Source organism: Mesoplodon mirus, assembly GCF_964341445.2.
Source record: "Mesoplodon mirus genome assembly, chromosome: X".
In the NCBI taxonomy this organism is placed as follows: domain Eukaryota; kingdom Metazoa; phylum Chordata; class Mammalia; order Artiodactyla; family Ziphiidae; genus Mesoplodon; species Mesoplodon mirus.
In genome coordinates, this window is record NC_138981.1 from 15,375,269 (window position 1) to 15,390,068 (window position 14,800).

Genomic DNA, 14,800 nt, shown 5'->3' on the forward strand with positions numbered 1-14,800 from the left:
AGAAAAGGAAAATCTATGGAGACAAAGTAAATAAGTGCTTGCCTAGGGTGGGGCATGTGGATGGAGGATGGCTGCAAATGGGCACAGGGACCTTTTGGGAGTAATGGAAACGTTCTAAAATTGGGTCATGGTGGTGGTGGCACAACTGTATAAAATTACTACAAATTATTGAATTGTACACTTTAGTGAATTTTATGGCATAAAATACATATCTCAATAAAGTTATTTTTAAGAAAAATGAAATATTCAGAAGAATTAAAAAATAATGTTGAGGGGGGCTTCCCTGGTGGTGCAGTGGTTGAGAGTCCGACTGCCGATGCAGGGGACACGGGTTCGTGCCCCGGTCCGGGAAGATCCCACATGCCGCAGAAAGGCTGGGCCCGTGAGCCATGGCCGCTGAGCCTGTGCGTCTGGAGCCTGTGCTCCGCAACGGGAGAGGCCACAACAGTGAGAGGCCCACGTACCGCAAAAAAAAAAAAAAAAAAAAAAAGTTGAGGCAGTGCGCTCGGCGGTCCCGTGGATCTATCACTTGCTTCCACAGTGTTTGGACAGAACAGACCCAGACACACCCCTTCCTCCAGCCCCCAACCACCCTCCAACCTTTTTTTCCAGTCATAACCTTCAGACCTGATCACTCAGCTATCCTTGGCCTCCGGACCAGCCAACACCATTTTCTGAGCTTAGCTCCTTATTATCCATCAACCATGAGCTCCCAGATTCATCAGAATGATTCCATCCAGGTGGAGGCCGCCATCAACCGCCTGGTCAACATGCATCTGCGGGCCTCCTGCACCCACCTCTCTGGGCTCCTATTTCCACCGCAGTGATGTGGTCCTGGAGGGCCTGGGCCACTTTTTCTGCAAATTTGAGACAGGCTGGGACCCGGGCTCCGGGACCCTTTGCTGCAGTGCTGGCACCTGGACAAACGTCTCCTCGAGCAACAAAATACAAAGAAACTACAAGGGACTAATAATAACCGCGTGCGTGTGCAGTTGGGACAAGTTATGAACAATAAGATATAAAAAGACCAAAACCCAACTGCCACTTCTGAAGAGCTGGGAGCAAAAACAGGGTGTTGGGAGCAAATCAGGGTACTGTGCACGATCCCTGCACACGGCACCACCAAGTGGTGGGCATATCACCTAAGCCGCCCCTACAGCCGGACCCCTGGACCCTCCCCTACCCTCACTCCATTTAAGGCTCCCCCTCAGGGAGGGGGAGCGAGCAGGGTAGCCTGTTACCAGTTTTCCCTCCCTCGTGCTGCAGCACAAATACCAATAAAGACTTGCCTGAATTTCTTGTCTGGCATCTTATCAACCTCTATCGATTAAAAAGTCTGAGAACCCAGGTCGGTAACAAATTAGCCAAGGAGAAGCACGAGAGCGCCCAGCATCTCTTGAAGATGCAAAACCAACCTTCCAGTCGTGCCCTCTTCCAGGACGCGCAGAAGCCGTCCCAAAAGGAGTGGAATAAAACCCAGGACGCTATGGAAGCCGCCATTCTCATGGAGAAGAACCTGAACCAGGCGCTTTTGGATCCGCATGCCCTGGGCTGGGCCCGCACAGACCCCACCTCTGTGACTTCCTGGAGAGCCGCTTCCTAGGTGAGCAGGTGAAACTCATCCAGAAGATGGCAACCACCTGACCAACCTCCGCAAGCCAGACTGCTCCCCAGGCGGGGCTGGGCGAGTCCCTCGTGGAAAGGCTCGCCCTCCAGCACGAGTAGGAGCGTCCAGAGGCCAGCGGTTTTGAGGAGCCCCTCTGGCGCCAGGGCGTCTGCCTGAAGCCCCGCTCTACAGCCACTAGGCAGCTTGTTAACTACTCTGGAGCCCTCGCCCAAGCCTTGGACCAAATGGAAACAATAAAGCTTTTTGCAGCAAAATGAAAAACAACTGTAATGTTTACATCGTGCTGTAAATGTTTCATACCTTTTATATTCCCAGCCTCCTCCCACCAGATGGTTAAGTTCCAGGCAGGGCCTCAGACAGCTGTTGAATATATTGTGGATAAACTGCTTGGGCAATTTCAAAAAAATCACAGACACATAAAAGTTTTTAAAAATCCTACTTAGCAATAAAACACACTCAACAACATGGATGAACCTTATGAAAGAAGCCAGCAACCACTGAGTACATACTATATGATTCCATTTATAAAGTTCTAGAACAGCTAAAACTAGAAATCTGAACAGTGGTTTCCTGGGGCAGTGGGGGGCAGGCATTGAGGGGAAAGGGGTACAAGGGAACTCTCACAGGTGATGGAAATGTCCTATATGCTAACCAGAATGGCAGTTATACAGGTGTACATTTGTCAAAATTCATCAAACTGTACACTTAAAATCAGTGCATGTTGTATACAGATTATATCTCAATTTAAAAATGTGAATACATCTGGTAAAAAATAAAATTAAAAAAGCCTCCTAGTTCTTTAGTAGGAAATGCAAGGCTTTCCATGGTCTGGTCCCTGCGTGCCACTCCAAACTCAGTTCCAGAAACTTGCCCCACTGCCCTCCCCAAACTGCCCCCCTAAGCCCATCCCCACAAACCCTGGGCTCCAGTCTTATTGAACTGCTGGCATTTCCCCAAATACACCGTGTCCATCCATGCGTCTGTGCCCTCCCTTCCTGAAACTCCTTCCCCCTGCCTGAACCTCCTTACCCCTTCCTGACAGCTGGGCACCTACTGATTTTGCAAAACTTCGGAAAGTTGAGTTGCCAATGGGCACTAGAGATCTTTCTGGGTGATGGAGCCATTCTAAAACTGGGTTGTGGTGATAACTGCACAACTCTGTAAACTGACTGACATTCATTGAATTATACACTTAAAACAAGAGGCTTTTATAGTATGGTAGATAAACCCCAATCAAGTTATTAAAAAAAAATTCACAACATATGTAAATCAAACCACCACGCTGTATGCTTTTAAACTTATGAAGTGGTGTCTGTATGTCAATTTCTCAATAAAATCGGAAAAGAAAACGAAAACTTAGCTCAAAGATAACCCCTCTGTGAAGATCTTCCTATCCCCTCCCAAATCCCCAAACCAAACACCTCTTTTCTCTGTCACAGCCCGCTGTACTCTGTACCTACTCCTGTTAAAGGCCTCCACGCTTCAGTGCACTTTTTTCTCTAAATGTCTTTCTCTCCTCAGACTCCTAAGTCCCTGCGGGCACTGCCTTAACCAAGCTTTTGTCACCCATGCCTAACACCACACCTGGCACCTAAAGCAACTTAATTGCTGCTTATTGGATAAACGTGTTGCCTTTTAACATCATAATTCCTTGTACTACTGCAAAATTAAGCCTAAGAGTTGGGTCCTAGTTAAAACTGGATGTTTACTTATTTTGACAGGTGTGGCTTTGGCTCTCTCGAACTCATGAGTATTGCTGGTAGAAACACAACAAAGCATACCCACAGTGTGCTTAGTTGTGATTCTTGCCCTTGGATCTGCACTTCACCCCATCTGGACTCCCCCTACTCCTACCTGCACTAAAAATACCCAGTTCATTTACATGGACTTAAAAGCCCGTCAAGAACAGAATTTGGAGAACACCATCCAGTCTCACCAACTTCAATTCGTTGGCCCACAGTTTGGTTAGCAGTAGCCCTGCAGGCTTCAGAGTTTCTTAGAAACCATACTATGTTCTGATTCTTAGCTTTCTTGTCCTAATGAGGTCATCCTAATCTCACTGAAAACCCTTGAAAGGAGTGTTGGCCCCAAGTCTTCCCCAGGCAGCAGGCACTGTGTCTGGATCGTGTGAGATATTACAGGCAAGCGAGGAGAGCACTGGATTTTAGGTCAACAGCCCTGAGCACAAGCCCAGCCCCACCCATCGCTATGCATGTGACCCAAGGGAGCCGCTGAACCGTTCTAAGGTGCAGCTTCTGCTTCTGCAAAAGCGGGTTTAATAACAACTGCCCGTTTCAACTTACCAAGTAACCCTGCACATCAAGAGAGGCAGCGTAGGAGAATGTGCTCTTTAGTTTAAAATGCTCCACGGGTCCAGAGTTGCTAATCACTGCCTTCCTTGCTGGTTTTCTTTTGCACTTTGCCCTTATGTGTCATTAGTCCACTGGGACCTGCAAATTATCCCCCAGGTGCTGTAAAACAAAGAACCACTTGATCCCCTTCAATCCAACTGGAAAAATGTACAGGGAGTAAAGTCTGTATAAAGGGCTTCCCCAAGTGTCTCGAATGACCTTTCTCCAACAGCTGATCACAGTAGCTTGATTTAAAATAAAGTGTGTTATTGCTAGGTCAGCACAAAATCTAAGGGATGACATTTCTTCTTGTTTATACTTTTCCTGTATTTTTTTCCAATTTTCCACAAAGAACAGATATTGCTATTACATTTAGGGAAAAGTGCTGGTTTTAAAAAAAGAAAAAACTTTAATTCTGATTCTATTTTGGACCAACCATATATAGCTAATACTTTCAAAATACTTACTTAGTAGGAGGCCCTATTAGAAGAACTTTGTATATATTATCCTCTTGACAACTCTATGAGGTAGGTGTTATTATTTCACTCCATTTCACAGATGAGGAAACAGAGGCACAAAGGTGAAGCAGTCTACCCAGGGTCACACAACTAGTAAGCGATGGAACTGGGATTTGAGCCCCAGCACTTGGGGGTCGGAGTTCATGCTTTTGACTAGTATTCCAGGGGGATACTAGTATTACCATCTACCGTGGCTCTAAGAGTCCAATTACACAAGCAGGCTCTCTCAGAAGAAATCAGTGGTTTACTAGACTATGGAATCCTGAAGGCAAAAACAATGTCTTATTCATCTGTGTTTCTGTACAGCTTTTGCTGCATAACACACCCCAAAACTTAAGTACTTAAAAACCACAACCATCAATTTCACTCACAATTCTATGGGTTGGCATTTGGGCCGGGCTTTTCTTTGCTGGTCTTCCACATGCTTAGCTGAGCCATGTCAATTAACTGCTGCTCTGCTAGACGTCCCTGCTTCTGGAAGTCGGCTGGCTGTCAGATGGGGCAATAGAAGCCCCCGGTCACAGGTCTCTGATCATCCAGCAGTCTAGTCTAGGCTTCCTCACATGGCAGCGGTGGCAGAGCCCCAAGAGCCTCAAGAGTGGATAAGCCCCAGTGAGCAAGAGCTTTTCAGGTCTCTGCTTACATCACATTTGCTATTGACCTACTGGCCAAAGCAAATCACATGGCCAAGCCCTGAGTCAGTGTGGGAGGGGCCCACCTAAAAGCATGGATGCAGAGGGGTACATAATCTGTGGCCATTTATGCAATCTCCCAACATCTCCATAACCAAACACAGAACTTAGTAAAGAGTAGGCACAAAATAAATGCTTATTGAACTGAATGCTATCTCCCCTTCGTGAAAAACCAAAACAAGACCAACCATCTCTTCCCTCTCTACATGAAGGACGCCATATTAAGCAGATGGAAAAGGCTGACTGACACCTCCTCACAAAGGAGCACCTCACCCTGGGGGATGGAGCCTACCACGTGATGGTTACCTCCCAACACAGGGTCTTCTCAGCTCTTGGGGTGAGGGGTGTGTTCTTACTGGGGGCTGCTTCCCTAGAGCTCTTAGAATCTCAGGCCTTGCTCTCGTCAATGGTTCCATCAAGCTTCCCAAGGGACCTTCCCTTCTCCCACAGCTTCTGTGGGGTCCCTCAGGGACACCTCTCTAAAGCTGCTCCAATTAGCATTGCTGCTCGCCCTCTAGCAGTCCCCTCAAGTTCTGCAATCCTTTGAAGAAAAGTGCTCAAAGCTTTCTACAAGGGCACCAGAAGAAACGATTGTGTGTTTTAGGTCAGTACTTTCCAATAGGGGGCGATATTTCCCCCATGGGATATTTGGCAGTGTCTAGACATTTTTGGTTATCACCACTGGAGAAAGGGTGCTGGCATCTAGTGGGTAGAGGCCAGGGATGCGCTCAACATCCTATAATGCACAGGACAGTTCCCACAGCAAAGAATGATCCAGTTCAAAATGTCAATAGCCATGTTTGAGGAACCCTGCCTAAGTTCAGAGGGAGCCCTTCTTCATCCTAAGGATACACCCACTGCCCCACCTGGATCTATCACCCCCTCTGAGAAGAATCACTCTCTAGGCAATAATGCTAAATTTTCTCTCTGCAACTTAAATCTCAGGAATGGTTTACGGGGCACCCCATAATTCCCCAGGTTAGACCGACCAACTAAGATCTAAATGGGAGCTTGCTTACATGCAAGATGATCTTATTGTCTCTTCCTATTATCTATGCTCAATCCTACTGATTCTGGGAGCAATTTTCTCAAAAAAAAGAGGAGTGCTTAAAGGTTTTTATTGTGAGCCAGTTAATAGCCTCAGGAAAGAAAAATGGCTTCCTATGGAGACGAGCATTGTGGGACTTCTGTGTGAACCACCCAAACCCTTTGATAAAATGCACATGAGTTGCAAGGAATAGATGACAGGCATTCAGTTTTAACAAAATGACACTTGTTCCACACAGGAAGAGAATTTCTTACTGTCAGAGAGAACAACCAAGATCCGAGGGAATAAAGCTACACAGATACTGATTGCTACGGCAGCTCCATGTACAAAAGCGCCAGGAAATGAAAGCCTTGATTCTAGTAGCCCATCTCACTGTGGCATTTTAGCAATGCTAATTAGAAGAGAGGAGCTGACATTTCCCTAGCATGAAAGATAAACTAAAATTTACCCAGGAAATTTACTTCTGAAGTTTTCACAGAAGAATTCTAAAGGTGCTTTTTATTAACCCTGGACTTTATTCCTTGCCTGTTCACTTTCTTAGACTCCGGTATGCTAGTAGCTAGGAACATCCGCCTCGCTCATTCCCTGGAGCTCCTCATTCAAGAGTGAGGCAGGGATGGGACTTCCCTGGTTGTCCAGTGGTTAAGACTCCATGCTTCCAATGCAGGGGGCATGGGTTCCATCCCTGGTCAGGGAACTAAGATCCCACGTGCCATGCAGGATGGCCAATAAATAAATAAATAAAAATTAAAATGTAATATTTTTAAAAAATAATTTTTAAAAATTAAAAAAAGGGCTTCCCTGGTGGTGCAGTGGTTGGGAGTCCGCCTGCCGATGCAGGGGACACGGGTTCGTGCCCCGGTCCGGGAAGATCCCACATGCTGCAGAGCAGCTGGGCCTGTGAGCCATGGTCGCTGAGCCTGTGCGTCTGGAGCCTGTGCTCCGCAACAGGAGAGGCCACAGCAGTGAGAGGCCTGCATACCGCAAAAAAAAAAAAAAAAAAAAAAAAATTAAATTAAAAAAAAAGAGTGAGGCAGAGAGAGGAAGAAGGCAGTGAGGGTCCATGGCTCCAGCTACTCTGTTTTACTTAAAACCCTTCCTTTCTTCACTTCTTCCCAGGTCCTGAGGCTTCTGAACACCCTCCTCCCCCTGCCCTCCATCTCCATCTCCTCTCTTCTTCCTCCTGTTTCCCTCACCCCCGCCTCTAGACCCCAGAGCCCCTGGAGGGCAGATGGGGACTAACAGGAATCCCAGGCATGGGGTAGAGATATGGCCAGTGCTGGGGGGAAGGTACATCGCTCCTTCCACACCCCACAGGGTTTGCAGTGTGGCTCAAAATAGGATTTGGAACAAAAGGCCCTCTACCCTAGTCATTCTCCTGATACAAGGCCAGTTCTGGGATTTAGACTCATCCAAGGAAGAGCCAGGAGTCCGTCCCCAGCCCCTTGCATTGTGAACCCAGCTTCCTATGTGGGCCTCATCCTCTAGCATCCTCTAAGCTAGCTGCTACCTGTGACTGCCTAGACTTCTTCAGGCAAGCCGTGGAGCAGCAGGCAAGTGTGCCCAGGAATTTCTCAAGCAAAGTTCCCCTTTGGGTTCCTGATTAGGATCCCACCGCTACTGGTTCTTATGCCAAAGTCCTCTCACTTCAGAGGAGAAACTCTAAGGAACTGTGAGGCTGGACTCTCCATCCAGGCCGGGAACCACTTTTGGTTGAACACCATTAATTTCCATTCTGTCACAGTGGAGTCAGAATCTGTGTCGAGTGGCATTATGGAGTATAAAGCATAGAGACAGCTGACATGCTGGGACAAAAGGGTGGCCCAAATGTACATTGAAAAAAACATGAACTTCTGAGTCATAAGGTTCTTTATTAAGTGCCTATTCTGTACTAGACACTGCACTAAGCACTTTATATATTTTTTCCCACAGGCTGTGTGACTTTGGGCAAGGTGGTTAACTTCTCTGTTTCTGTTTGCATCGACAGACAGAAATAGCTACCTTGCAGAATTGTTTTGAGGACTACTTGAAACAGCATGTGGAAAGTTCCTGGCATGTGGTAGCTGTCTTAGCTCAAGCTGCCATGACAAAATACCATGGACGGAGTGGCTTAAATAACAGAAATTTATTTTCTCACAGTTCTGGAAACGTGAAGTCCAGTACTGGCTGATTTGGTTCCTGGTGAGAGCTCTCTTCTTGAGTTGCAGGTAGTCAACTCCTCACTATGTCCTCACATGGCCTTTCTTCAGTGCATGTGTGCAGAGAGGGAGAGAGAGAGCTCTCTCTCTCTCTCTCTCTTTCTTCCTCTTCTTATAAAGCCACTAATCCTATCATGAGGGCCCCACCCTCATAATCTAATGTAACCCTAATCATCTCACAAAGACCCCATCTCTACATACCATCACTTTGGGGGTTAGGGCTTCAACATATGAATTTTGGGGAGACACAAACGTTCAGTACCTAACAGTAAGCAGTAGGCATTAAGTAAGTGGTAGCTGTTATTACCACTAAATTATTATTAACAAAACAGCTATTGACACTCAGGAAACAGCTACAATGACACATCTTTGTCGAAAACAAAGGAAATCTGTCTTGAGCACCCACTCACCTAACTTGGTACTGGCAGAAAGTAACGCATCACTTTCTTAGTGCCCTTTCTCAGGCTCCCAGTGCTGGAGCAGAGCCAAGCTGCTTCTCCTTGCTGAATCTTGAGGTTTCTGGTGAAGCAGGGTCCCTCATCACTGGCTGAGCACTATTGATCTGGGCAGGCTGCAGCTGTGCCATGATCATTTCCACCATCTACTGTGCATTAACCATGATCATTTCCACCATCTACAGCGCATTCTCTGTGGTCCTCCCACATCTAAAGTGCTATATTCCTATGTGTTCTGATTTTTTCCAGTTGTGGAACTTGCAATCCTGGTTGCTCTTCCTTATTCTGAGGATCCACAGCACCCAGGATTAAGCTTCTCCCCTCCTGGTTAATTTCCAAAACACACAGATAGCTCATACAACTCAATTTAAAAAAAAAAATCAAAAAATGGGCAGAAGACCTAAATAGACCTTTCTCCAAAAAAGACATACAGATGGCCAACAGGCATGTGAAAAGATGCTCAATATCAGTAATTATTAGAGAATGCAGAGCAAAACTACAATGAGGTATCACCTCACACCAGTCAGAAGGGCTATCATAAAAAATTCTACAAATAATAAATGCTAGAGAGGGTGTGGAATAAAGGGAACCCTCCTACACTGTTGGTGGAAATGTAAATTGGTGCAAACACTATGGAAAACAGTATGGAGGTTTCTCAAAAAACTAAAAATAGAGCTACCATATGATCCAGCAATTCCACTCCTGGGTATATATCCAGAAAAGATGAAAACTCTAATTTGAAAAGATACATACACCCCAATGTTCATAGCGGCACTATTTACAATAGCCAAGACATGGAAGCAACCTAGGTGTCCATCAACAGATGAATGGATAAAGAAGATGTTGTATATATATATATACAATGGAACATTACTCAGCCATAAAAAAGAATGAAATATCGTCATTCTCAGCAACATGGGATGGACGTAGAGAATGTCATACTAAGTGAAGGAAGTCAGACAAAGACAAATATTATATGATGTCCCTTATATGTGGAATCTAAAAAATAATACAAATGAATCTATGTACAAACCAGAAACAGACATAGAAAACAAACTTATGATTACCAAAGGGGAAAGGGAGAGGGGAAAGAATAAACTAGGAGTATCCTAATTATTTAACGGATACACACTATTATATATAAAGTAGATAAGCAACAAGGATTTACTGTATAGCACAGGGAACAATGTTTAATATCTTGTAATAACCTATAATGGGAAAGAATCTGAATATACTGAATATATATAACTGAATCATTTTGCGGTACACCTGAAACTAGCACAATATTGTAAAGCAACTACACCTCAATAAAAAAAGCAAAAAAGATGTACAAGTGGGGAAGAGCAAAAAACAAAAGCAAAACAAAAAAGATTCTCCCTCCCCTCTTTAAACCTTTAAGCAGAAGTCTCCACCCTCCACGTCCTCACATTCTTTGATAGTCCAACCCAGTTGTAGGTTGTCTGCAGGGCAGCTTTCACACCTCACAGTAAATTCTTCCTTTTCCATCCTGAGAAGGGTGAAAAGTATGTTTATTTCTATCTTGGTGAATCTTCAAGCAAATAAGTCAAAAATTAATTTCTCAATTATTTTCTACATGATTTTCAAAAGGACATTTGCTGATGGAGAGATAAGATGCTACAAAATTTCAACAAATTCAGTTAAAGGGGAACTAAGCATCCTCATTTGTTTTCATGGATATGGAATATGGACTTTCCTAAGTTCTTAGAGGCCATTTAATCAATACTCTCAGATGAAATATTAAATTCTCTCTGTCAGTTACACCTTTTACCCCACCAAATGCAAGCAGAATATCTGATGAAAAGAACATCAAGCTAGACCTCAAAAAATCTGGGCTCTGGACCAACTCAGTCTCTATTGGGGGTTTCAGCTTCCTCATCTTTAAGGTTCCTTTCATCATGAGCATTCTGCGTTGCTTTAAGAAAATTTCCTGAACTCCAAAGTGGTTACATTTAAACATGGCGTTCTGGGCTTCCCTAGTGGTGCAGTGGTTGGGAGTCCGCCTGCCGACGCAGGGGACATGGGTTCGTGCCCTGGTCCAGGAGGATCCCGCGGAGCTGCTGGGCCCGTGAGCCATGACTGCTGGGCCTGCACGTCCGGAGCCTGTGCTCCACAGCGGGAGAGGCCACAGTGCTGAGAGGCCCATGTACCGCAAAAAAAACCCAAAAAGACCCCCCAAAAAACCATGGCGTTCTGTTCTACAGGGAGCCCCCTTGCCAAATGTCCACTGTATTTCAAAGAGCAGAGAGAACCATCACTAACCATTTAATCCAGCAAACACTGATAGAGTGCCAACAGAATTCTTGATAGGTTCAAATATTTCAAAATTCCCTGAGCACCCACTGGCTTGAACCCTTAACCAAGCTTATGTGAAATACACTCCTCTGATTTACCATTGCATTCTTAGGCATTGGTCTTCTGATGTTGAACCACAGTGGAAAAGGGATAAAATTTCAATACAGAGAGACTAAAGTTTACTGTCTTTGAGGCAAATATTGCCCCCTGTTTTATCACCCAAACATAATATATAATCTTTGGGCTGAAAAGTGAAAAAGGGGCACAAAACTGAAGGCTATATGGTGGAAATGTGATCTGTGCATTCTGATATAAAGTAGAAGACGGTATCTGGCATAAATCCTCTCATGCCTCTCCTACAGCGTGCAAGAATCTAGGGAACAGAAGAGTGTGATACTTCAGACTCCCATTTATCTTATGTGGAAAACAGGGGTAAAATTGTGGGTCTCAAAAGGAAGTTGTCAAAATGAAAATATATTCAAATCAGAAAGATTTATTGAGCAGCTAGCCTGTGTCCCATGCCATGCAGGGCCAAGAGGAAACAGATCGCAGCCTCTGTTCTCTCGACACGAGCAGGACTGAGCAAATCTTTGCAGGTGCCGTGAAGGATGCATTTGCACCAAACAATTCGTGAAAATTTTACTGATTGTCTCCAGAGGAAATCAATAAGGAATTTCCATTGCATAGCACACAATATTGTCCTAAAAAATATTGATTTTTTTATTCCTATAAATAACTCTTCCCACGTCTCTTCTCTGAGCCATGTAATTCCACGGTCTCCTTCCTCCATCTTGGACACCACAACCCACCCTACTTGTGTGAAGATTTTAGCCCTGTCCTGGCTTCTCTCTTCAGTCTCATGTATCCCACCCAACAGTGGGATCGTAAGCTTCTTGAAGTGGTTTATACTGAAGTAGCAAAACCAAAAGCACTTTTATAAAAAATCTTCCATTCTCTCCATAACAGCAGGCTGGGGGTGGGTGGGTGTGAAGAGCCGGAGGCACCCCGGATGCCTTACCATCAGTAAAATGGCTTTTCCATGTCTGAGGAATACTAACTGTTGAGTGGGAGTACACAAGACTGGAAAAAGATGCTGGGACAGCAGAAGAAAGGAGAGGAATGGAGGAAGGGGAGTAGCCTGGAGCCATAAGTGGGGTGGCTGGTAGCGTCTGGGCTGAAGCTGGGGAATTGAATGGCTGAGAGGACAGACTTGGCACGAGATATTAATAGAGAGTTTTTGAGAGACGGAAGTGTGTTGTACAATGTACACAAAGCCCCGGCATAGAGTGCGGATTTTACACAGAAGGAGGGGCAGTAGAAGTAAGGACAAGTGCCTAAGTGTGAAGCGTGAGGGCTTACATGCAGGTGGTAGCAGGGAGTATTCTGAAATCAGAATAAAAAATATTTTGTCTAACTTTTTATTTCTTTTTTAGCATGGCTAGATAACAATTCGTAAATGTCTCCCACCTTAGAATGACCCTCTCATCCCCCTCTCTCAATCTTCTTTGCATCTTTCAAGACTCGGATCAATTTCCATTCCGCCCACGAAGCCTCCTCCGATTTTCTGGCCACAGCAACTCTTTCCTTCTCTCAACTTAACAGGTACAATTTGTATTGTTGAGCTGCTTTCTTTGGGTTCTCCGTCTCCTGCCATCTGTCCAATTTATTATTATCTAAGTAATCCTTAACCACAGTTTTCGTCATCATACCTCTACTCAAAAAACTTCACTGGCTTCTTTCTGCCAACAGGACATTAAAAATTGAAGGAAATCAGCCACTTATGATCACAAGCAACATATTCTACAGACACAGGCTCAGTACCTCTCATGTGAAAGCATTTTCGCAGGGCTTGAGTGAAAGTGGCAATCTGTCATAATTCATTCCTTTTCCATACTATTTTATAGCTTGTGATCCTGCCCTGCTCATCTACGTGCCAATTCAATACAGCTTCCAAACATTCAGAGCCAGAGGGGACAAAACTTAAGGCAATACCTTAATGTTTTTCAAAGCCTAGCATAACTTATCAAAGACGTGTCCACTGTATCATCCCCAGAAACATGCAAATGTTATTAAAAGGATTCTAAACCCCCTTTGGAAGGAATCGTTCTGAAACTTCCATTGTTACGCCGTTGTAATGCTATTTAAATATTCCCAAACCTGTTGCCCAAATCCAGTCACGTGCTCCTCACTAGACAGTTTTCCTAAAAGTTTATCCTAACTTTGGGTGAATGTTCAAAGGGTTGGAACCAAAATTACAACTGATTCAAGCGATGTTTTGAACCCTGGCTGTGCATCAGAATCCCCAGTGTTCCCTCCAGGCCAATTAATTCAGGACCTCTGGGGGTGGGCCGGACATCAGTATTCCGACTCTGATATGTGGTCAGGGCTGGAGCCACTGCATTAAAGGGGCTGCCTCTTGCTCTCTCAGCAGAAAAGGGGGCATTCCTAGGTCAGGTGGAGGGGCTTCAGAAGCCATGTCAGTGCACCAGTTCTTGAGAAGGCTGGCAAAAGCGAAGAAGGATGCCAGCTTCGGAGAACCCGGGCACCACACAGAGGACTGAGGCAGGGACACACCCAAGAGGACCAGGACACCTGCCCGTACAAGAAGGTGGGCAGCCTGGCCACACATGCTGCCTCTTTGAGGAAGCAGCCACATTTCTACAGCGAGCTACATACGCAGAATCTTTCTGGTATTCAAAGCATCACATAGCAGTAAGGAGAACTGGTTAAACTTTCCTACGACACTCTCTTGATTCTAGAGAAAAAAAATTTGTATGATCTGTAATTCTGCAGAGAAACCCTGTTGTCCTCCGACTTAATTTAAACGATTATTAAACCACTTCTTAATAGATTCTGAAGACGGAAAAGACAGAATGGCCATATTTTAACACTGATTTTTGTACCAACCACTCCTCACTTTGGGACCAACTCCCAGACTGAATTTTCAGGGAGATTCAGGGTAAAGATCAATGAACAAACACAACCTCAAATGATAAAATTGGAACTATTTGTCAGGCTCGCTTTAGCTCAATACTAGAGATGACATAGAAAGCAGGAGACCAGACATGATGCAGCTCTGGTAATTACAAACAACTGCAATCTTCAGATAAAATTGTATTTTAATCCTGATAGGGTAACTTTCTCTTTTGACATTTATTTATCTAATTATCTATCTATCTATCTATCTTTTTTTTTTTTTTTTTTTACAACATTTAGATTTTACGGCTTCCAGATATTTCCAAAACTTGAATCCAGTTGTTGACAAAGTACAACAGAGCCTTTACATTCTGGAGAAATATGAATCCTCGGAGTGGCCAATGCTGCACAGGTGACCATTTCTTCCATAATATATAATAAAGCTAGCTGGGTCATGTAAGTCAGTCTCCTGGGCTCCACGACTAAGAGAGAAAAACAAAAACTCGTGGCCCTCCTTGTCCCTAAAACTTGGGGTCCCAAGACCCTCAATCCCTTATTTCTGTCACACTCGTCCAACCACTCAAGCCACATCCCAAACACCCACCATGCTAGCCTGTCCTCTCCCTCAGGCTGGAGTCCATATTCATCCCAGAGTCTCCTGCCCTCAAATTCAACTCCATCC

General features: G+C 44.8%; 1 protein-coding gene across 1 annotated transcript; it reads left to right on the forward strand.

Annotated features, from left to right (window-relative positions):
* Nucleotides 1–704: 704 nt before the first annotated feature.
* Nucleotides 705–13,763, forward strand: LOC309796130 (ferritin light chain-like; the record flags this gene model as incomplete). The annotated part of the gene is made up of 4 exons (XM_082609188.1): nucleotides 705–823; nucleotides 1,267–1,576; nucleotides 12,722–12,804; nucleotides 13,634–13,763. 4 exons carry the CDS (start codon nucleotides 705–707, stop codon nucleotides 13,761–13,763), a joined length of 642 nt encoding a protein of 213 aa, XP_082465314.1.
* Nucleotides 13,764–14,800: the final 1,037 nt, after the last annotated feature.